Below are 22,559 nucleotides of genomic sequence, written 5' to 3' on the forward strand. Positions count from 1 at the left end.
AGTAACATATTTGAACTAGTCAAGCTACACAAGTACCTAAAAGGCTGTGCTTTAACAAATGAAGCACAAGATGAACTAGCGAACAATGGCTCATTTTACAAATATTTGGAAACATCTAAGACATATTAATAGCCAGCTCACATCTCAGTCCTCCAAATGGAGCAAATCTTACCCAAAGGTGCCCCACGGCTGGGTAGTCACATGACTCCTTGATTCAGGAATACATTTTGCAAGTCCAAAATCCGCAATCTGAGAGAGAAAAGCATTCAGAATTCAGAATTCAGAAGGGGTATTAATCTACTTGCTCCAAGAGTTAAACCAATTGAAGTTGGAAATATCAATGCAGACTCATAAATTTATCCAATAAGTTTGTTTTTACCTTTGCCTCGAAATTACCGTCCAAAAGTATGTTAGTTGCCTTGATATCGCGATGTATGATCTGAGGATGACCTGCACAAGGAATGTTTTTCCCATGTATACAAGAGCGAGGCTCAAGGATTCACAGTTTTAATCAACTATTGATTAAATAAATAGAAAAGGCAAAAGTACATCGGAAACCTACAACCCTCGTGAAGATACGCTAGTCCTTTGGCAGATCCCAAAGCAATTTTCAGTCTTTCTGGCCAATTTAGGTCCCGTCGTCCGGCTCCTGAAACGATCACTTTCCATGAGAATCCTTTCCATTAAACGCACAAAGCACCAAGTTCCCCGATTAGTCGTCCCTTACTTTTTTCACATACCCCAAATGCAAGTCGGATACCCAAATAAGACTGATAGAGAAAGAGAGGGGGCAACATATAAGCGCGCAGCATAAATTGGTACTGAAAATTCGAACTCACCATGACCATGTAAGTGGAATTTCAAGGTGTTGTTGGGCACATACTCATACACCACGATTTGCTGGCCCCCTCTATGCAGTATCCAACCAAAGACACGACATGCTTGTGATGGGCTCGGCTTAATTTTTCAACCTCAGTCTCGAACTCCTGTCCGCCACCCCTCGTCAGTTGCTTCACTGCCACCTCTTCCCCGGTGGGAAGGGTACCCTTGTACACATTCGCAGAACCACCTTCTCCGAGTGGACTCGAGAAGTCTTTAGTGAAACTTTTTACTTCTTGAAAAGTGAAAATGCGCTTGCCGGCACTCCGAGGAGCGCTGGCCGTTGAAGCGTTAGGCGGCGCTGTTTCACGCTGCCTGTTCTGAGACGGCGCTGTTTCACGCTGCCTGTTCTGAGACGGCGCTGTTTCACGCTGCCTGCTCTGAGTCGGAGCGCCGGCGGTTGAAGCGTTAGGCGGCGGTGTTTCACGCTGCCTGTTCTGAGACGGCGGTGTTTCACGCTGCCTGTTCTGAGTCGGCGGTGTTTCACGCTGCCTGTTTTTATTCCCGCAAAATATGAACAGCACCACCGCCGCGACCGCACCAACGCATAAACCCCCCATGAGCCCGCTCAACAAGGTGGAACGACACGAAGGAGATGCCGGCGAAGGGGGCATAGGGGACCTGGAAGAAGCTGGCGGCACAGGAGATGCCATGGTGGTGGTGGGCGTCAGCGCGGCAGTGTTGTTGGTCGCTGCTGTCGGAGAGGACGGTCAGGAGCCCGGGCTGGGAATTAGAAAGCCTAATGGACGGAGATATCGTACGTTTGGGGAGAGCGCGTTGCCTAAAGACCCGGCAGTCGAGCAATTTCCTAGTTTCTTCAATTTCTTGAATTATGGATTTAATCATCTTGGCATGCAGTACGTCCTCAATATTCAGATTATACGCATGATTTACATGTTATTTGTTTGTTTCTTTCTTTCTTTATAGATGGTAAGATACAAATCAGCGACGAAATGGGGAGTGATCGGCATGCAGAGTGAGAGAGAGAAGTGGGGTCGAGCTAATGAGATAATCACAAAATTAGGGCCTGTTTGGCAAATTTTGTTTCTGTTACCCGGAACAAAAATTTCGTTCTTTTATTCCGGGGAACAAAAAGAAGAAAAAACGCATTTGGTAAAAATTTTGTTCTGGGAACAAAAAAATCTATTTTTTGTTCTCATGATTTTTGTTCTCGAAAACAGATTTGGAACGGAAACAAGAAATAGAAAAAAAGTTGTTTCTTGTTTTTGGAAATAATTCTGATAAACACACCACCGCCTATGGTGGCGTTGCTGGCTCGGGCTCTCTCCCTCTCACGAAAAGGAGGAATTTGAATCTCAGAGGCGTCGTTAGGGATTCTTACACGTGATGTCGAGGTGGTGGGTCCTCCACTAGCTTCACTCCAAGGTTTGCTCGTCAGTCGGTTGTATGGCGTTCCTTGGATTACCAAAAAAAAAAACAAAACAAAAATAGTTTCGATAAACAATTTTTCTTTCTCCTCTTTTTTCTTCTATTTCTTTTCTTCTTCTTCTTCTTCTTCCTTTTGCTAGTCGCCGGCCTTGGCCATGGCCGCCGTGGCCGACGACCGGCCACAAAGAGAAAGAAGGAAAAAAAAAAAGAAATAAGAAATAAGAAAAAAAGGAAAAATATAATAAAAATATTGAAAAATTAAAAGAAACAACGAAATTATACGAGTTTACAAACGCATTTCTATTCTTGGAATAGAAATTTTTTTTTTGCAATCGCGTGTTCTTATATGTAGAAATTGTTTTCGAGAACAGAAACAAAGAAAAACTATTTTTGTTCAAAAATTGTTCCCCAAATAAAACGTTACAAACGCGCCCTTACTTTCTTCAGTCGGCACCGGGTTGGATTCAAGGTAGCAACGGTGATCCTCGATGCTCATCCGGTCCGAGGAAAGCTCTAGGATTCACAGTTTTAATCAACTACCGATTCAATAAAGATGAGAGGCAGATCCTAGAGTAATTTTCAGTCTAGATGGCCAGTCTAGGGTCGGTCCTCCCTCATTTTCCATCAGAATCCTTTCCATTAGAAGGACAAAGCGCCTAGTTCTCTAATTAAATTTTTTTTTTTCTGTTTTCACATAACCCCAAATGCTAATTTGGATACCGAAATAAGACGTCAAAGGAAAGCAACTTTGATTTGATTTAAAAGACGTATGAAAAAATCACACTTGTAAAGAAGATTTGCTATTTTTGTTAGGGAAAAAAGGGCCGAAATCCTTCGCCATCGAGACAGATGTAAACCCAAATTCTCATGAAGAAATGTTCGATTTATATTTTCATTCCGAGGAATGTGATGGGAGCTGGTCATGCAAAAGATGAGGCTCGTCCAGATCTACCATTTTGGCAGGCCTCTATGTACGGTCTACGTAGACTTATTTACAAGATTACTGATTCAAATTTCTTACTATTTTATTATTTTATTGTTAACCTACTCAAGAATTATCTAATAAATAACTTAATTCGAAATTAAGGAATGGATAAACATTACAAATGATTAATTGATCTCTTTTTCCACATCTCTCACTCTATGCTTTTGTTAATATCGTCTATAATGATTGATGAATTAATAACTATCGATTGAACTTATTCTTTCATTTGACTCGATATTTTTACTTATCTTCGTATATTGGACATAAACAATATGGATTGAGATTTAAATCCTTCCCATTAGGGGTAAATCGGCATCTTTAACTTAAATTTCTCTATGTAGATCATACCTTTTTTTTTATTATTTATTTAATCATAGCTAGTTGTCTCCCCCTCTATCACTAGTGGGGTTGCGCAACCTTAACAACAGATTTGGCTCACTGGCAATTGAATCTATCGAGAAAGTGGTTGCCCAAGGCAGCCAAAAGAAGAGGGGGCGACATAAAAAGTCATATTGAAAATTCAAAAGTGGTTGACAAAGGCAGCCAAAAGAAGAGGAGGCGACATAAAAAGTCGTATTGAAAATTCAAAAGTGGTTGCCAAAGGCAGCCAAAAGAGGTAGGAGTGGGGAAAAGGTGAAGAGACTCTAGTTAACGGAAGAGCTAAATTATATCTTTATATAGTAGATTAGGACTTTGCTAGTGTTTCTTGAAAAGTAAATTTTCAAATAATTTATAATTATTTATTATTTAATTTTTTTTATAATTTAAAATAGATTAATATTATCATAATACATTAGAGGATATAATCCAATCATTTTTTAGTTGTTTATATTTTTAGATGAGCCGAGAGTGGTGTCGCGAAATTTCACAAATCAATACACTATTAAATGAAAAGCCCGTGAATTGAACTAGTGGTCGGAGTTTGGGCTTTGTGTGGACCACAATTGAGCTGTAGACCCCACTATTCGTGGTTTGGTGAGAAAATATTGGGTGGTCCGGGACCTCCACGTCAGCGTGGTCCCCGGCCACTCACGAGGTGCCATGTGGAGGGGTGGGCCCCACTTGGTGTCCTCTTCGATTTTCTCTTGCTCCTCGACGCAGCACTCCTCTCTCTCTCCCAAATAACTCTCAGCGGCTGGTGGCTCGGCTCGGCTGGCAAAAGAAAGCACGGGTCAATGGATAATAATTGCGCAACACTCCCGCTTAAAATTTCTCTCTCCTCACTTGAATATTTTCTGGGCGCTTTCTCTCTCTCTCCTCGCGGACGAGCTGCACTTCCTCTGTTTCCTTCTCAACGCATCCCACCCCCTCCGCCTCCGCCTCCCCAAAAAGCCTCGTCGGTCCGTCGCCTCCTCCAAGAGCCCCGCCAGTCGCAGCTAGTTCCCAACCCCCTTCGCTACTTCGCCTCGGACTGTTTCCAACGCCGAGATCGAGCGTAAGGTTTGTGCTCGCGTTGGTCTCTAGGCAACTTCTGGGCCTCCGTCCGATTGCCTCCCTCCGACGAACTAGTCATCAACTCCGACTCCGAGCCGCCGTCGCCGCCACCAATGGCGTCCTCCGTCTCTGGCATCTACTCGTCCAACCCCCTCCCTTAGGCCGAAGACGCCGCCGGCCTCCGCCGCGAAGCCATCGGCCTTCGGCAGGAGGGAGGCGGCCTCGGTCTCGTTCCCGAGCGACGCCAGGCTCCCCCGCCGTCGACCTGGTGTTGTCCCCGTCGCTGGCCCGATCGGTTGCGAGGGAGATCTCGGTGGACACAGGCGGGGGGCGACGGCGCGGCGAAGAAGGAAAGGCGTGGGCTAGAGGGTTGGAGAAGGATTCCTGCTCGCTGTGGACGAGGTACGTGGACTGGCGAGCTAGGGCTTTTCCTTGGATGTGAGCCGAATCGGGTTCACGGACGAGTTCGTGGAGAAGATGGAGCTTCGGTTCCAGGCCGCGTTCAAGGCGATGGAGGAGCTGGAGAAGGGCGCGATTGCGAACCCGGCCTGGGCGAGGGCCACATGGTCGGGCACTACTGGTTGAGGAAGTCGGAACTCGCGCCGGTCCGGTTCCTGAAGGCGCAGATTGAGAGCACGCTCGACGCCGTCTGCAATTTCACTGCCGACGTGGTTAGCGGTGAGGTCAGTTCGTGAATTCCGGTCGTTGTTGCTCTCCATGTGGTATAAGAGTCTGTAGTTCCCTGTTTTTTTTTTTTTCTGGGAATCTGCTGTCGTAGATGCCTGTGTCAGTTTTCTGGTAAATGCCAGCATTGTCTTAGTAGCTCGAGGAAAGGGATAAATTGAATTGGTTTCTGGTTGAAGAGATGGAGAGATCGTTTACGTATGACCATGTATGGAAATTTCCGACTCTGAGACGCTGTAATTTCAAAATTTTCTTCAGGTTTTCCGATTAATGTCAGCATGAAATTCGGTTTTTGATCGTTGGTTTTCTTTTAGTGTGCTTAGCTGATTGCATCGGACACGGACGGATTGATTGACTTGATTATGTTTGATGCTTAATTTGCAGATTAAGCCCCCTCCTACTTCTCCCGTGGATCGCTTTACTCAAGTACTTTCAGTTGTTCAGCTCTTGGGCCACGGTTTGTTGCAGAGGCATTGGCTCCCGATAATCCTCCATTGAATTGTTAAAGACCGGAGTGTCCATCCTCCTCTCGCAATCTACCCTTTAGGTATTTAGCTTCATGGAATCTGCTGCTCTTTTAACGTTGTATACCTTCATCGATCTATCCATTTAAGTTGTCGGTCGATGCACATTACACCATTGATAGTGGAGGTGAGCACGGCCCTTTTTCATTCAGTTGGGCACCGAACCAAACAAACTGCATTAATACGGTTTACCAAACCAAACCACACTATGTTCTTTTTGGTAACTTTTACTCCATCCTATTTTTCAATGCAAGCTGAGCTGCTCACTTCCTTCGGTTTTATTGGCAAATTGTGCAGCAAGCCAGACTCTGTTTTTCTGCTTAGCGCATTCCTTCCCCCTCAACAAAAAAGAGTCCCTCTAAAATCTATGGCATGGAAAAATATGTGCACTATTTGGTGGTTTAAATCAGCACCTAACCTAGCTTTTCACCGTATGTCATTTTTTAGTCTTTATTAGGAAGCAGCCTTGCAGGAGTTGGTATTGCTCTATGCTGAAGAAGTGGACGAAACTGATGTTCAAGGTGAATCTGAGTTCAAATCATTGGATGTATCTAAATCCCTATTTGAGCTTTGCTGTAAAATTCTTTTTGATATCTGACATTACCATGTTTTTCGATTATTTAATTTTTCCACATGAATCGATGAGCTCTAAACTTCTAGAATTGAATTCACTGCATTTTTTTTGCAATTGATTAAGATATCTTTCCTCACAAAGTATCATTTCGTATCATGGACACGGCATGTAGAAGATCTACTCTCATCATGTCTATGCTCTCAGCATGTTCTGAAGGAACTTCTTTTATACTTCTCTGATTTATTTCTTCCTTCAATGAAGTAGTTTAGAGTTTAATAAAGAAAGTGATCTATCTAATTTACTTCCATTCACATCATCTACAGCTTCATGGTTAATTGCCAGAATCAAAATTTGCTACTTGTTTTATCGTATTTCAAGTAACTTCAATGGTTAATTGTAATAATAATAGAAAAACTTTCATGGTTAATCACATTTTAAATAAAGCGAGGTACAGAGGATGTATATCCACTGGATAAGAAGACCTTAAATCCCAGTACTCATTTCAAATCGTTAAGTTGCTCAACATTTGACGCTCATAATAATCTTTTAGTATCAGGGAAAGGTGTTGAGAGATGAGAATATGAGCCCCAAATCTAATATTTGATACTCCTGATAATTGCTTAGTTGTAGGTGGCTTATGGACACATAAAAGAGTTACATATTGCTCTACGACTTCAATACTGGCTTCTTGTTGACTACATATTATTTTTTGTCATCTAATATTCGTGAAATTAGTTGGAGAGCTTGGATTAGCGGTGCACAGCAAGTCCAGTTCAAGCCAAGAACCGGGTAGAGCCATCCTGATGAAGTCCGGTTCCAGGTCAATTATAAAAAAAAAAATTGGTCCACTTCTTAATAATGAAATCGTAGAGTCGGCCTTTTTCTGGTTTGGCTCCCGGTTCTTATACTAAAACCATCTATTGGACCTTGAAACCGACCAACCAAGGTGGTTCTAGGCTCGAACCAATCCAGAACCCATTTCACCTTATTTTAAAAAAATGTAATAGCAAGTTGCAACTGAGAGGGATTGGAAGCCGAGACCTCAAGTATCCGGTGTATGCATAACACCACTAAGCTCACAAGAGTTTGCTTGACGACAGCTATAAATGGTAATTTGTTGTCCTTATCAGACTTTTGGCTCCACATGATTTGTTCCAATCAGATCATATCAGCGAGATGCTTTTTCAGAAGTATTTGTTCTAATCTTCAGTTTTCTTTTCGTCTTATGTACTTTTCTGACGCTTTAAACAATTCTTGCCATGACAATAGCATTGCCATGCAGGTTTTGGATGTATGTTGGAACTCTTGGCTGAGCCTTTCTATATCCTCTCCCAGAACCTGCTTCTGCTTAAATTACGGCTATTGGTGGAGACAGCAGCAACATTCTTACGTTGCTTAACAATGTGTATACTCATAGTTAAGCAAACTAACATGATAATTGGCTACTGGTTATGAAAACTCTTGTGCAAATAAAAGATATCTAACTTGCTGTTGGGCTGGTTGCTTCTGCTTGTTATGCTATTTAGTATACTTCAGTTTGTGAATTCGTGTGTCTTCTGCCTATCCTACATCTACATTGGGGATAGTTGGTCCAAACCATTAAATTTTGAGATGCTTTGTTGTCGAAATACTTCATCCGATCAATAACTTTAATGAGCAGTTATTTATGTATCACATTCTGGTTTGATCAACTCTGCAATATAGGAATCAAATAGGGAGGTTGATCCAAATTTAAGTTCTGCCTTTTTCCTTTGGGTTTAGCAAATGGTAATGTGGATTTCAGAATGTGAACATAACTGTGGATTCTCAGTATATCACAATAATTGTTGCTCGTCCTTTACTCAAAGGAGCTCTTTTAATTGATTCTGCAGGAAAAGGGGATTGTATTTGCATTGTCACAAGTTGCATATGGAGCTTGCTTCTTCTTTGGTTACTGGGGTTTTTACCTTTTCTCAAGTTCATTCAAGAGTTCTGATCTTTTTCCTTTCAGGTATCAATCTATTTATGTCCATGTTACTCTCATATCGGATGCAACTTTTTGCCTTCATATATCCTGCTTTGCTCCTCTTCTGTGTTCTTATGCTGTGAGGATGATTTAGCTGGTAGTTATGCTTATGCAGAGTAGGCGGTAAGGCACACCTTGATGGCCAGCTTGCCAATACGTCCATGATATTCACTTTTCAGTCCTTCCGCAAGTTGATTCTTCAAGAAGGAGAAAAGATGGTTCGTGTATGGTTTGATACACCATAGAATCAAGCTGTATATGGGCTAGTAGACAAACTAGGTAAGGCCTTTAGTACAATGTTCTTGTGTATAGTTAGTAACCTTTCTATGCACTTGGATGTTATGTAAATGGTCGTTCTCTAATTGCATGAATTGGTCGTTCTCTAATTGCATGAATTGGTCATTGAACTTGCTTTTTCCTGTGCTTTATATTTGAGAATACTTTAGTTGTTGATTTGAATGACTACCAGGGAGCCTTGTGGTGAGGTTGGTGTTCCTTCCCTTTGAAGGCTGGTGTTCCTTCCCTTTGAAGAAAGTTCGTATACAGCATTCGCAAGGTCTGCATCAGGTTTATTTCTCTTTTCACTTTGTTTGTCCTTTTTCATTAGATGTAAAGATATCTATCTTATGTTGGTTCCATTTTTCTTTGTATAGCCATGACACCTTTTATTTTATCTAAATTGCCTTCTCTTATGCTGTTAGGGCTGGAAACTTTAGAATAAGAGTGCACCTGATGGTGTTAAATATTGACCAAGGGATTATGATGGTGATCTAATGGTTATTTCTTTGATATGCTGAAGAACTCTGTTGTGCTGAAGAGCAACTTCATGGATCCACTTTTAACCATGCTCCTTTAATGGAAAGGCCAACTAAATAAATCCCTTTATGTTTTTCTTCTCAGTGTAAGTTTTTTGCTGCTAATTCAATTGATGAAAGGGATGCCAATGCTAATTCAGTTGATGAAAGAGAAGTTGTGACTGCTCCTCCGCCCCCACCAGATCCTGAGCTGCCGCCCACTGTATCTGCAATAGCTCAATCAGTGAGACTGTTATATGGGGAAGATAAGCCTACCATTCCTCCTTTTGTGATAGTAGGCCCTCCTCCTTCTCGACCTAAGGATGCAAGACTCATTCTTAAAAAGAGAAAGAAGTCAGAGCAAATGCGGCCCATCCAGGCAAAAGTCCAGGAGAACAGGCAACTCCCTCCGCGGAATTTCTTAGGTGATGATGCTGCTTCAAGTTCTATCCCTCTGGTCCCTAAGCTTAATGCATTTCCACCATTAGTGGCCACAATGCCAGGTCCTGCTCAGAAAGAGGCTCCACTTAACACATCAACTTCAGCGATGCGTCAACCTTCTTGGGAGAAAATGAATGCAGAACTGTCCCCATCATCTGAAGTACTTCAGTTGGTTGCGTCGAGCATTGGTCCGGGTCAGCAGCTTGCCCTTTTTCTGCCCGCGAAAAGCTTAGATGTCCCTAGAAGTGATGTATCCTCAATGAAACACAGTCTTGACCTTACACGCAATTCTGAACTAAATCATGCTGGAGGCAAGGAGCAATCACATCCTGTTGATGGGCTTGCAGCATATCCCCAGAAGTTAGCCAGCCTGAAAATGGGAATTCTTTCAGTAAGACTTGGTCGGTTGTTTCTTGGACTGATCATCTTGATGCAGAAAAAGTCTCGTCTGAGGAGACTGTTTTGGGTCATCCCGAGAGTGAAACTGATCTGTAAATTCAAGGCAGGGGAGTGACAATCTATGGAAATCACAATTCTTTCATAGGATTGGAAGCGTTAGGGTACTTTGCAGATGGTGGCATAAATTCTTTTCTTGTAGACTTCGAGCAGTGATGGTGAGCAATGAATCCGCAAAGATAGGGACGATTAGCCAAATTAGGACACCCTTGTGTAAAGCTTTTGTTATAGAAAATGAGATTATAGTGTTAGTCAATGTACATTCGTCTTACTCAAATGTTGTAGGTGCTAGATTAGCATAAAGATGAGTAAGTGCAGGCAATTAACCAAAGTAAGGTTGTTGAGTGGCTCTGTCCAATACATCACCCTTAGATCAAGTCTAACTGGTGCATATACCTTTCTTTCTTCACTCGCCTTGTTCTATCTCCCCAAGCTTTTAGAAGGTTCTTATGTATGAGACTAAAAGCTTGTATCATATATATTGTATCGTCAAAATGTCACAAATTTTCTATGTCGATAAGGGTTTGTTTTCAAGTTGTAGTGTGATGAATTTTTTGCATAATGAGCAGTATTAGCAACCATGAAAAGCCATTGTTAAAACTCTGCCAAGCTTTCAGGAGGACAAAGGGGAAACGCGCATATAGTTTAACTGATTTGTGCATCATTTCTTATAGATTCATATTAATCAAAATCAGGACTATGAGACTGTAGAGTGTAGAGTTTTATCTCTTCAGGCATAGAAACATACTTGGTGAAATTGAGTTTTACTATGATGACCAATCAAAGGAAGGAATGGGTATGAAAACTACTAATGAGATTGCTGAATTGAGAGCTTAAAGGACCAAAGTGAATGGACTTATAACTTATTAAACCAACATCTTGTTAGAGTGTAACAATGCTGCGTCTTCTCACCCACATCATCATGCGAAATCGAAGCAGTGTATTTTGTATGATATTGGTATTCTGTAGTCAAGGACCAAAAAGAACTCGAACATAGCATTTCGATGTTTGAATAACAAAGTTTTCAAGATATCTTCCAACAATATAAAGAGTGAGAATTAAGAACCACCATATTCTTTATAACAAGAATTAAAAATTCAAGATTGTTTTGATTTCCAAAACTAACGGAAATTTCCAAACAACAAAGTTGGTCATAGGTAGATTTACCCGGTGAAAATGGCGCGACAAGCACCAGCATGTTAGGCATGAGAAAAATAAGGACTAGGGGAGAGAGGGAGTAGCATTTATACCGGCTACTATAACTATCTCATATTCATGTGGTCCAATTCTCTCTACACTTAATATGCACAGCTCAGTACATCCTCCCATAGGATGGCACACCCCTCAAGCATATAGTATCTTCTCTTATACAGAATATGCATCCCACTAGCTAACTCAGGTTATATGCCTCTCACTAGCTTAGTCACATAACTGAGACCTACTTCACAACCGAGCAGCACAGCATCTAGTTTCTCTGGACACAGAAAATCCATGAAAACAGCAAGGTTGTGTATGGATTTAGCCAGCTTTCTTCTGAATCACACGTGCTATAACGTTCGAGACTCCACCGGCCTTCTTTTTTCTTGTTTTCTTCTCAAACGACAGTTCCATCTTTGATTGTTGCGTTTTTCAGTATGACTGTTATCCCTGACCTGATGTAGAATCCTTCTTCTAGTCTATCTGCTTCTTGAACATCCTGTAAATCGAAGGATCACATCCAGTCATAAATTCGGATGGAATTGAAGTATCAGGATTGCAAAAGGCAATACTTACATCGGTGTTGTGAATAACCACATTTTTTCCTATCCGGGCATTCTTGTCAATTATGCAGTTCCTTGCGAAAGGAAAAGCAAGGGAATTTGTCAGTGGAAGGATTGCGAACTATTCTATTAACAAGTCATCGATTCAGAATTTCCTGTAGACATGCCTATTCAAAGAATGAATAATTACCTGATTTTAGCATTTTGTCCGACCCCAATAGGAACCTTCCCTTGTGCCAGAAGAGATGCGATTTCAGCTTCAGTCTGATAGTAATTTGCACCCATCATGACGGTATCCTGCAAATTCAAACGTGTCCCAAAAATCAGCACCCATTAAAGTATGTTGCCATTGCTACAGAAATTGGCACACGAACTAACCCCAGTATTGTGAACTTTTAGCAAATTTGGAATGTCTACTGATGACTTGCTTACTACATTAGCTTGACAAAGGAAATTAGTGTCTATAAAAAACGACACATAAAAAGACCATCAAATAATCAAAAGACTTGTATTAGAAGCATCCTGACTTGTTCTAAGTCCACTATACCTTCATCTTGAGGAAATACAACCAATAGATAAAGATATAGCAATTCAAAAATATCACTGTACACCAGAGTTATATGAACAAATTGAATGGCATCATTTGCCCCTGTTAAATCTGGTCCACCACCTCAAAATGTTCTGATGGGATCTATTAACCCAAAAAGTTGAAAGCTGAAAATGTCAACATTCCAACCAAATCATCCAAGAATCTGAAAATTAATTTTCTCAAGCAATCACCATTATGATCTTCAAAAGGTCAAAGAATGTATACGAAAGCAGCACACCTTAAACTCAACATCATAGTCTAGACGCAAGCGCACACCAACAATGGAGTGTTCAATGCTACATTCTTACAAGAAGCAACCGTGAGAGATTATTGCATCTACAATCTGCAGAAACAGTTCAAATAAGAGATTGTTTAGACCATTACAAAAACAGAGACTTATTGTGTTGACAAGCTTACCCTGCATTTATCAACTTTACTGGGGGGTAAGAATCTTGGAGACGTGTAGAAAGGTGTTTGCGGATCATAAAATTCGAACTTTGGAGGCTGCATTACAGGAAATTAACCCACTATTAGAAAAGCCACTGTCTCCTCAAAGGACAAACAGTATCGCTTTATGAAAGCCAAAGTTTGAACTCGAAGCTTCTATGATTTTTCTGAGAACGTGATTGAGATGAGGCCACAGATTGACAAAGAAATTGTAGCCAAAAAGATCTAAAGAGTAAGTATTTTTCCAGCCCTAAGGTTAAGCCATCATATCAAGTGATTAACGACTATAGAAGGTGATGACTGAATTAGCAGATGACATTGACATCTCCAATTTTGAGTTATCGAGCAGAAGATGCAATACCACACACACCTGCTCTGTTAGGGCCAAATTAGTGTCAAAGAATGACTTGATTGTTCCAATGTCCTCCCAGTAGTCATTAAATAGATATGCCTGACAAATCAATGCATCCAGATAAGTCAGCATTTCTGTTAAGGTAGCTTGCAAGTACAAGTTACATATAAACACACATCTCTAATGAAGGGGAGAGAGAGACAGAGAGAGACAGAGAGAAAGCCCGCAGCTTAGTCTATGTTAAAGAAAAGGTCCTGACCTGGACATTATGCTTTGCAACAGCGGGCGGAATTATTTCAGAGCGAAAATCATTGCATGAGGGGTAGCTCCATCTCAGAAGCTTTAGTAACACGACAGTTTTAAATACATAAATGCCCATTGAGGCAATGTATGGCAAGTTCACTGCATCTTGCTTTGATAGCCCAAGAAGAGTACTGTCGACTTGCTGTGGGCAGAGGTTTGTGCAGGAGACGAGAATCCAAATAAGATTAGTAACTAGTTGATGTATTACATGATGTGCAGAGATGATGTCTGCTAAGGAAACAACCAAAGCAGTCATGTCAAATGATAGGAAGTGTTTATTGCATTAATGATACCATTGCTTTCAGCTCATTGCCCTTCGGTTTTCCAGCAAATTGGATAATCTGTCCAGTTCTGTCAATCTTCATCAGTCCATAACCCGAAGCATGACTGCAGCAACAAAAACCAGAAAGGGTTAGTTGCAAAACTCATCAATGGCTCTAAATTTAGTGCAACTGAAAACGGACGTAAGAAACAATATAATCACAAAAATTTGGTTCTTCCCAACCATAAGTGGAATGTCAAGGAGAACTGAGCTTTATATGCTCTTAAATCTTTTAAGGCAATATATTTAACCACAATAAGAACCTGTCATCCATTGGGACACATGAAACCGTGATATCGGCATTTGTATCAATATGCTTATGCAATCAAGCCACAACTGGTCAGTTTAAACTCACAAACATATTAGATGAAAGAGTTTACGATGAAATCTTCGAAGTACCTGCACAAAATTCATGTAATTCATCCGGTACAAGTGGTCACCAGACAAAATCGAGATATTCTCCACATTCTTGTTCTTGGCATCCTACGGAAATAATTTGAAACCAACATTCAACTTCCAGAGAAACTCCAAAAAACTTTGCACAAGTAATTGCCAAAACCCTAAGCACTCGCCTCAAAGACCCATATGAATTGCCTAACAGTATCAGCAGTCCCCTGGAACACCTTTTTCCAGCTTCACCTGGAGTTTGAGTTGCTGCAAGGACCTATATGTGTTACCAAATTTTTTTCATATTAACTTCAGTCGTTTCTTGAGTTAAGTCATCAGGAATCCAAAATAATAAATCGGAAAAAATTATACCTCCACAAATCCATCACCAAAACTAACGCCATTATCAAAGTTGTATGTCCCGGAAAGGTGGCGATTGAGGGAAAAGGAATTAAACTGCGTTAAGATGAATATTTTTCTGATACTACCGTTAATGCAATTGCTCATTGGGATATCAATCAACCGGTAGCATCCTCCTATAGGAACCTGCAGATTTTAAAAAAACCACATAATTGATTATATAGTTGAGAGAGTGCTATGTGGGTAAACAATGGGCATATACAAATAATCACTGACCGCTGGCTTGGCCCTTCTGCTAGTAAGTGGAAACAATCATGTTCCAGCACCTGGGTCTGCTCTTGGAGTTTCCAACATTGGAGCTTGAAGAGTTTGAAATCACAGTTCAAGAAAGTAACAAGTAACCCACATTAGGGAACAGCATATTGGGATCAAAAGTAAATCTCAGATAAGAGGATAGAGGGGAGAGCATCTTCAACTGAGAACTTCCCCATTTTTAGACAACTAAATTATCTCAATCAAGTACGATAAGACAAATGACAGCAATTAACACATCGAACTCAAGGCAAGACCCCTCAAATAGCTATGAACTACCTTGAGAGGAGGATCAAGGCACTCAATATGAAAGGTCTGGGGAGCTATCACAACATAACAAGTTGCCTCCAAGATCACAAATAATGCCTTCATAGTAATACTGCAAGACAAAATGTTACAAAAACCACCAGTCAAAGAACAATAGATGGTCCTCAAAAAGTCCTCAACATCGAAATGATACGAATCCTCAAGACATCTAATTGACACAAAAGATGATAAAATTTTATCCTGTAGACAAAATTTTGCCTATGGTCACTGTTATGATTCAACAAGGATTTTGTGTAAAAATAAAGGAAAACTAGAAGGTGCCTCACAACTTAAGAAACAGCATAGTTACGAATAAACAGAAGTGGCTTGTGATGCCAAAGCAATTAACAATATATTACCCCATCAATTCCTTTCTTCTTCGATGAATACCAATCCGAAGAAATTTCAGATTTTAGCTTGATCCTGGCAGAAGTCGTAGTCTCTGGGACCTCCAAGGCTACTGAATTCTATTCTTTATCATATTTCTGAGTGTTAGGACTGTTCTTAAGTACTCGGGACAAAAGCCTCGAGCTACAGCTTGCCATGTAAGCTCGAGACTGAAAAACTTCTACGAACTCCATAATTTAACAGCTGATTCATCTCAATCCAAGAGCAAATAATACAAGGGATATCTATGAGCTCAAGACAAGGGATGAGCGAGAGAGAAAGTGATCCACGGGAGAAGTAGGAGGGGGCTTAATCTGCAAATTAAGCATCAAACATAATCAAGTCAATCAATCCGTCCGTGTCCGATGCAATCAGCTAAGCACACTAAAAGAAAACCAACGATCAAAAACCGAATTTCATGCTAACATTAATCGGAAAACCTGAAGAAAATTTTGAAATTACCGCGTCTCAGAGTCAGAAATTTCCATACATGGTCATACGTAAACGAGCTCTCCATCTCTTCAACCAGAAACCAATTCAATTTATCCCTTTCCTCAAGCTACTAAGACAATGCTGGCATTTACCAGAAAACTGACACAGGCATCTACAACAGCAGATTCCCAGGAAACAAAAAAAAAAAAAGAACGCAGGGAACTACAGACTCTTATACCACATGGAGAGCAACAACGATCGGAATTCACGAACTGACCTCACCGCTAACCACGTCGGCAGTGAAATTGCAGACGGCGTCGAGCGTGCTCTCAATCTGCGCCTTCAGGAACCGGACCGGCGCGAGTTCCGACTTCCTTAACCAGTAGTGCCCGACCATGCGGCCCTCGCCTAGGCTGGGTTCGCGATCGCGCCCTTCTCCAACTCCTCCATCGCCTTGAACGCGGCCTGGAACCGAAGCTCCATCTTCTCCACGAACTCGTCCGTGAACCCGATTCGGCTCACATCCAAGGAAAAGCCCTAGCTCGCCAGTCCACGTACCTCGTCCACAGCGAGCGGGAATCCTTCTCCAGCCCTCTAGCCCGCGCCTCTCCTTCTTCGCCGCGCCGTCGGCCCTGCCCAGGTCCACCGAGATCTCCCTCGCAACCGATCGGGCCAGCGACAGGGACAGCACCCGGTCGACGGCGGGGGAGCCTGGCGTCGCTCGGGAACGAGACCGAGGCCACCTCCCTCCTGCCGGAGGCCGACGGCTTCGCGGCGGAGGCCGGCGGCGTCTTCGGCCTGAGGGAGGGGGAGGACGAGTAGATGCCAGAGACGGAGGACGCCATCGGCGGCGGCGACGGCGGCTCGGAGTCGGAGTTGATGACGAGTTCGTCGGAGGGAGGCAATCGGACGGAGGCCCAGAAGTTGCCTAGAGACGAACGCGAGCACAAACCTTACGCTCGATCTCGGCGTTGGAAACAGTCCGAGGCGAAGTAGCGAAGGGGGTCGGGAACCAGCTGCGACTGGCGGGGCTCTTGGAGGAGGCGACGGACCGGCGAGGCTTTTTGGGGAGGCGGAGGCGGAGGGGGTGGGATGCGCTGAGAAGGAAACAGAGGAAGTGCAGCTCGTCTGCGAGGAGAGAGAGAGAGAGTCCCAGAAAATATTCAAGTGAGGAGAGAGAAATTTTAAGCGGGAGTGTTGCGCATTTATTATCCATTGACCCGTCCTTTCTTCTGCCAGCCGAGCCGAGCCACCAGCCGCCGAGAGTTATTTGGGAGAGAGAGAGGAGCGCTGCGTCGAGGAGCAAGAGAAAATCGAAGAGGACACCAAGTGGGGCCCATCTCTCCACATGGCACCTCGTGAGTGGCCGGGGACCACGCTGACGTGGTGGTCCCGGACCACCCAATATTTTCTCGTGGTTTAGTATTGTGATCTAACATTCTCTCAGAGAATATAGAATAATTTGGCCCATTCAGTGGACGACACGTGGCGCTCCTTTCTCTCCATTCAAACTCCTTTGCATCCCCTTTCTCGCTCTTTTTCTCGACGATCCCCGATCGTTTGACCCACACGCACGAGAAAAGAGCCGACGTAATTTTTTTCTTTTTCCTCGACAGGATTGGTCTTCCCTGTGACCTTTTCGTTCGTTCACTTAAAATAAAAAGGCAGATCGGCAAGGCCCTAAAAAAGGGTATTTGTGATTTGATTTGATCTTGATCGATTGATGAATTAATGAAGGGACGGACCGACCGAAGGAGAGATTTTTACGGATTGATTGAGCCCTATTTGGTCAAGGGAGAACATGTACAAATCAGTGGGGATGGAGGCGGCGAAGAAGAGTTGTTGTCACAGCAGAAAGTAGAAGGCGACGCCGCAATAATTGGAGAGAGAGAGAGAGAGAGGGGGGGGGCCTATGGGACCCATACAACGTGCTTAGTCATTTGAAGTTGTGCATGATAAAATTTCTGGAACTGTAACCTGAATGGCCCGACCTTTGCTGTTTTGACTGAATAAAAGAAAAGCAAAAGATAATAATAATAACAAATAATAATAAAAGAAAATTTTGATTCTAGATTAGCTCAACCCTCAGCGTCTCAATGAAGGGCCCCAGGAAAAAAGCCAAAAGCAAGAGGAAAAATAATTTTGATATTCAAACAATTCAATATTTTAGAGAGCAAAAATCACTGAAAACTCTAGGTCATATTTACCTCATTTTTTTTTTTTGTTTATCCCTGATACATTTACATCAACAAATTCTATGACACGAAAAACCTTAAATTTATATTCGTATGACATATTTACCTCAAAATTTAAGTTAATAATCTAAGGAAAATATGTCATACAAGTATAAATTTTGGGATATTTTGTCTCACAATTAAAATTTAAGGTAAATGTGTTGTAATTGGTATCATAATGAGACATGAAGAAAACAAGAAAAAATAATAAAAAGAAGGAAAATATGATGTCACGTCACCCACAAAAGCCTTAGAAAGTGGATGCAAATTGGGAATTCTGTGATTTATTTCCCAATTTTACGCAAAAAGATAAGCAATTTCCTTATGTTAGGAGTCTTGGATATTATCCTATTTTGAGAGCTCGGGAGGACGGCTAGGTTTTAGTTTTAGATTTTTTTTTTCTTGTTCTTGGAGTTTTTCAAATATTTTGAAAAAAAAAACCTAAAAGTAGTGACAATTTTTTTGTTATTTAATTCAAGATGCTAAGTTTAATTCATATCTCTTTTTTTCTTCTATTATATTCTATTTTTCTTTTGTTAGAGCTTAGTGTAACCTAATTATAATGATATGAATTTCATGCTTTCATGTTCTGCAAGTAATTTCATTTACGTGAGTTATATATTATTGTATTTAATGCTTTTAAGCAAGTAATCACCATATGAATAATCTGACATGTATTTTTAAGATCGAAAAGCGATAATACGCAATTACTCATTATAATAGATAACTCCAAATTAAATGTGGATAGAAGTATATAATATTATTTGCTTGGCTTTTAATGATAAGGTGGTCCAAAATATCCATTGTAAATTGGGAATACTAACATATTTTAATGCACTTACATTTATTTAAATTCATGTAGATATATTATGGATTAATAAACCGAATAGGTTTGATGTAGTTAGAGATATGATAGTAAATATATTAGGAAATTTTGCTATCACATGTTTGATAATGTTCGCGTATGCTTAATGATTTGAAATTCATATCTAGTAGTTATAACAAAATCGGATTTTTAACATATTTGTTTGATTGTTTAACTATATTTAGTTTTGAAATTTTGCTTCTAAGATTGTCAATTTTAATACATTCTCAATTCTATTTTGATTAACCACTGGGGTTTACTCAATGGCCACCCTTCCAACATGGGTTGGGGTGGGGATGAATTAATTTCAGGAGTGGACTTCAACTCCCACGCCTTGCAAGGAGGCAGGGCAAAGGCAGGACAAAAGTCTGAGAGTGAGAGTTAGAATGGGAATAGTTTAGGACCGACCAAAAAAAAAAATCTATTTTGATTAATCAAATATATTTTAGGATAAGTCCATTTTTAATATTTAACTAGTTTGTTAATCATTAATCTCTATGGGACGATATCAATTTCTCATCATTTTATTTGTTCAACAAGCGAATTGACATGTTCATTTACATTTAGAATTTAACAAAAATAAAGCCATTCGACGAATTAATTTCAGGAGTGGGTTTTGACTCCCACGCCTTGCAATGAGGTAGGGCAAAAGCTTGAAAGTGAGAGTTAGAATAAGAATAGTTTATGACCGACCAAAAAAATAAATTATTTTGATTAATAAGATATATTTTAGGATAAGTCCATTTTTAATATTTAACTAGTTTGTTAATCATTAATCTCTATGGGACGATATCATTTCTCATCATTTATTTGTTCGACAAGCGAATTGACATGTTCATTTACATTTAGAATTTAATAAAAATAAAGTCATTCGACAAATTAATTTCAGGAGTGGGTTTTGACTTCCACGCCTTGCAAGGAGGTATGGCAAAAGCCTGAAAGTGAGAGTTAGAATAGGAATAGTTTATGACCGACTAAAAAAAAAAAAAAAAAATCTATTTTGATTAATCGATATATTTTAGGATAAGTCCATTTTTAATATTTAACTAGTTTGTTAATCATTAATCTCCGTGGGACGATATCATTTCTCATCATTTTATTTGTTCAACAAGCAAATTGACATGTTCATTTACATTTAGAATTTAACAAAAATAAAGCCATTCGACGAATTAATTTCGGGAGTGGGTTTCGACTTCCACACCGCAGGAGGCAGGGCAAAAGCCTGAAAGTGAGAGTTAGAATAGGAATAGTTTATGACCGACCAAAAAAAAATTAGATATATTTTAGGATAAGTCCATTTTTAATATTTAATTAGTTTGTAATCATTAATCTCTATGGGACGATATCATTTCTCATCATTTTATTTGTTCGACAAGCAAATTGACATGTTCATTTACATTTAGAATTTAACAAAAATAAAGCCATTCCCCTAAAATGCTTTTCATCAAGGGGTTTTGCCATTTTGCGCGTTTTGTGCATTGTGTTGCTGGGAGCACGCAAAGAAACGTCGCCAATCGTACTTGCACGAAATACTTTCACGAGCAAATACTTTATAATGGATCGGTCTCTCCAATGGCATGCCTTAAAATAAGGGAAAAAGTCACTACAATTCTCAAACTTTATCTATTGTAATACATTTATTCTGAACTTTATCTGTAACATAAAAAATCACAAATTATACCAATTGTGAGATATTTATCATAAATTTTTTTGTTACATAAAAAAATTTTCAACAAAAATAACATCAATCTTTATATCACTAAGTTATTTGAATATCATGTCAATACTATTTGCTTTCCAATGTCTAAGTAGGCTAATTTTTAACGGAGCTTATTGATAGCAAGGTCAAGTTCATTGCCCATTATTAACTCTCTAGTTGTACATCCTACCTTGATTCATTTCAGGACTTTTGGGAGCGATTTTGCTACCATCGAGAACTCTAAGCTTGCATATTGCCTCCAAATACCACCCGTCCTCCAATTGCTGCCAACAACAGAGCATTGACCTGAGACATGGTATCAAGTATGCTGAATACGGTTGCTTGTCCCATCATACCCTCTCAGCTTCATTCTGCCTTATTCCTCATGGACAACACTAATAACCTTCCCTTCGTACGATAAATCACATGTGAACCCACCAAGGAGAGCATTTGGTTTATCTTTCCTCATGTACAACACTAATAACCTTTCCTTGATACGAGAAATCACATGTGAACCCACTAAGGAGTGCATTTGGTTTATGTTTCCTTAGGGACTTTGGACCCTCAATGTCTCTTGAGAAAAAGTAATAACATTTGGTTAACTATTTATTTTTTATTTTGGGGATCATTTTAAAGAAATGCAAGTACTAAGCTGAAAGCCTAAGGAAAATCTCCACTAGCCACCTTCGGGCACTTTCAGAAGGCAGCTTTTAAGGTTACTGATTTTTTTCTTCCAAAATTGCTCCCCACTAACACTTATATATTCTAGTCCCGCCCTAGCTTGTGACTAGTCATCTTGTCCGACTGTTGAAGTTCTACTACGCTTAGGTCTCTACTGAAGGCCACTGTGCTTGGGTCTTCGCCCAGTTCATCTCGGCAATCACGCTTGCTCTTGACTATTCGGTGAGATCTCGAGGTCACGCATCGCTCATGGTCGAGAGTCGATTGTTGCCGATGGTCAAGCGTTCATGCGACCCCGGCATAGCTGCACCTAGGTTGCTTGATCTCAAAGCCCTCTCTTGGGCTCGCAACAGCCCTTTGAGCCTTTGATCGAGCCCTTGGATATGATGAACAGTAGTTCCTTTTATTTTTCCCTTTTCTTTAAGAAAAAAACTTTTAAGTTATTTTGCCAAAAACTACACCAAAAATCACTAACCAAAGAAAATACAGCTTCGGCCAAAGATCTTTGAAGAAATGAAGGTCAATCAAAGCAGCTTAGCTCCTTTAGACCTATCACATGGCATGGGCGCCGGAGTTTGCAGGGACTGCTCTCTTATCTTCACGCTTCCTTTCCGACTCATTCCAATTGAGCTTATTCACTGTATGCAACCTTCCAAATTCGCTTTTTATTTCCAAATCCATTAATGTCATTCCATAACAGTCTCGTCTAGTTTTTTCTGTTTTTTAATAATTTCCCGTAATTTGTGCTTGGGAGAAGGCGGAAAGAGTCTTTGACGTTTAATAACAGAGCTTAGATCTGATTAGTACCTAAACTTCCTCCTTCCAAGACCCTTTGCCCCAATTTTTTTTTTTTATCATGAACACAGAAACAAATCTCTGTCGATGGCTACTCCCCCATCAATCAAATCTTGAAACTTTGAAAAACTTCCTTCTTTTACTCCACGCAACTGTGAACTTG

At 40.7% G+C, this 22,559-nt stretch overlaps 2 protein-coding genes, 2 long non-coding RNA genes and 1 pseudogene across 14 annotated transcripts; 2 read left to right on the plus strand and 3 right to left on the minus strand.

Moving 5' to 3' along the window:
* Positions 1 to 169: 169 nt before the first annotated feature.
* On the minus strand, positions 170 to 1,229 carry LOC104440344. Its single transcript, XR_005549998.1, has 4 exons — positions 840 to 1,229; positions 563 to 649; positions 380 to 450; positions 170 to 249 (listed from the first exon to the last, which is right to left on the minus strand). It is a non-coding gene; the product is annotated as an uncharacterized LOC104440344 (long non-coding RNA).
* Positions 1,230 to 5,080: 3,851 nt separating this feature from the next.
* On the plus strand, positions 5,081 to 8,815 carry LOC104433483 (protein RFT1 homolog). Of its 11 annotated transcripts, XM_039308211.1 has the most exons (6): positions 5,624 to 5,918; positions 6,343 to 6,416; positions 7,205 to 7,578; positions 7,752 to 7,903; positions 8,341 to 8,459; positions 8,590 to 8,802. In XM_039308211.1, the coding sequence occupies exons 3-6, from the start codon at positions 7,527 to 7,529 to the stop codon at positions 8,717 to 8,719; spliced, it is 453 nt and encodes a 150-aa protein (XP_039164145.1). In that variant the 5' UTR covers positions 5,624 to 5,918; positions 6,343 to 6,416; positions 7,205 to 7,526; the 3' UTR covers positions 8,720 to 8,802. The 11 variants fall into 11 exon arrangements, 3 of the variants coding, with proteins under 3 accessions (XP_039164145.1, XP_039164143.1, XP_039164144.1); XR_005549071.1 differs by lacking the exons at positions 7,205 to 7,578; positions 7,752 to 7,903 and adding an exon at positions 5,081 to 5,365 and having other exon boundaries at positions 5,756 to 5,918; positions 8,590 to 8,808; XR_005549067.1 differs by lacking the exons at positions 7,205 to 7,578; positions 7,752 to 7,903 and adding an exon at positions 5,081 to 5,370 and having other exon boundaries at positions 5,756 to 5,918; positions 8,590 to 8,803.
* Positions 8,816 to 9,146: 331 nt separating this feature from the next.
* LOC120291178 lies at positions 9,147 to 10,279 on the plus strand. Its single transcript, XM_039308212.1, has 2 exons — positions 9,147 to 9,693; positions 9,772 to 10,279. The coding sequence occupies exons 1-2, from the start codon at positions 9,633 to 9,635 to the stop codon at positions 10,221 to 10,223; spliced, it is 513 nt and encodes a 170-aa protein (XP_039164146.1). The 5' UTR covers positions 9,147 to 9,632; the 3' UTR covers positions 10,224 to 10,279.
* A 1,135-nt stretch (positions 10,280 to 11,414) lies between these two features.
* LOC104440146 lies at positions 11,415 to 15,154 on the minus strand (annotated as a pseudogene).
* Positions 15,155 to 15,176: 22 nt separating this feature from the next.
* On the minus strand, positions 15,177 to 16,497 carry LOC108958348. Its single transcript, XR_005549036.1, has 3 exons — positions 16,400 to 16,497; positions 15,663 to 16,004; positions 15,177 to 15,376 (listed from the first exon to the last, which is right to left on the minus strand). It is a non-coding gene; the product is annotated as an uncharacterized LOC108958348 (long non-coding RNA).
* Between the last annotated feature and the right edge of the window lie 6,062 nt (positions 16,498 to 22,559).

The sequence above is a fragment of the Eucalyptus grandis genome, chromosome 3, assembly GCF_016545825.1.
Source record: "Eucalyptus grandis isolate ANBG69807.140 chromosome 3, ASM1654582v1, whole genome shotgun sequence".
NCBI lineage: Eukaryota > Viridiplantae > Streptophyta > Magnoliopsida > Myrtales > Myrtaceae > Eucalyptus > Eucalyptus grandis.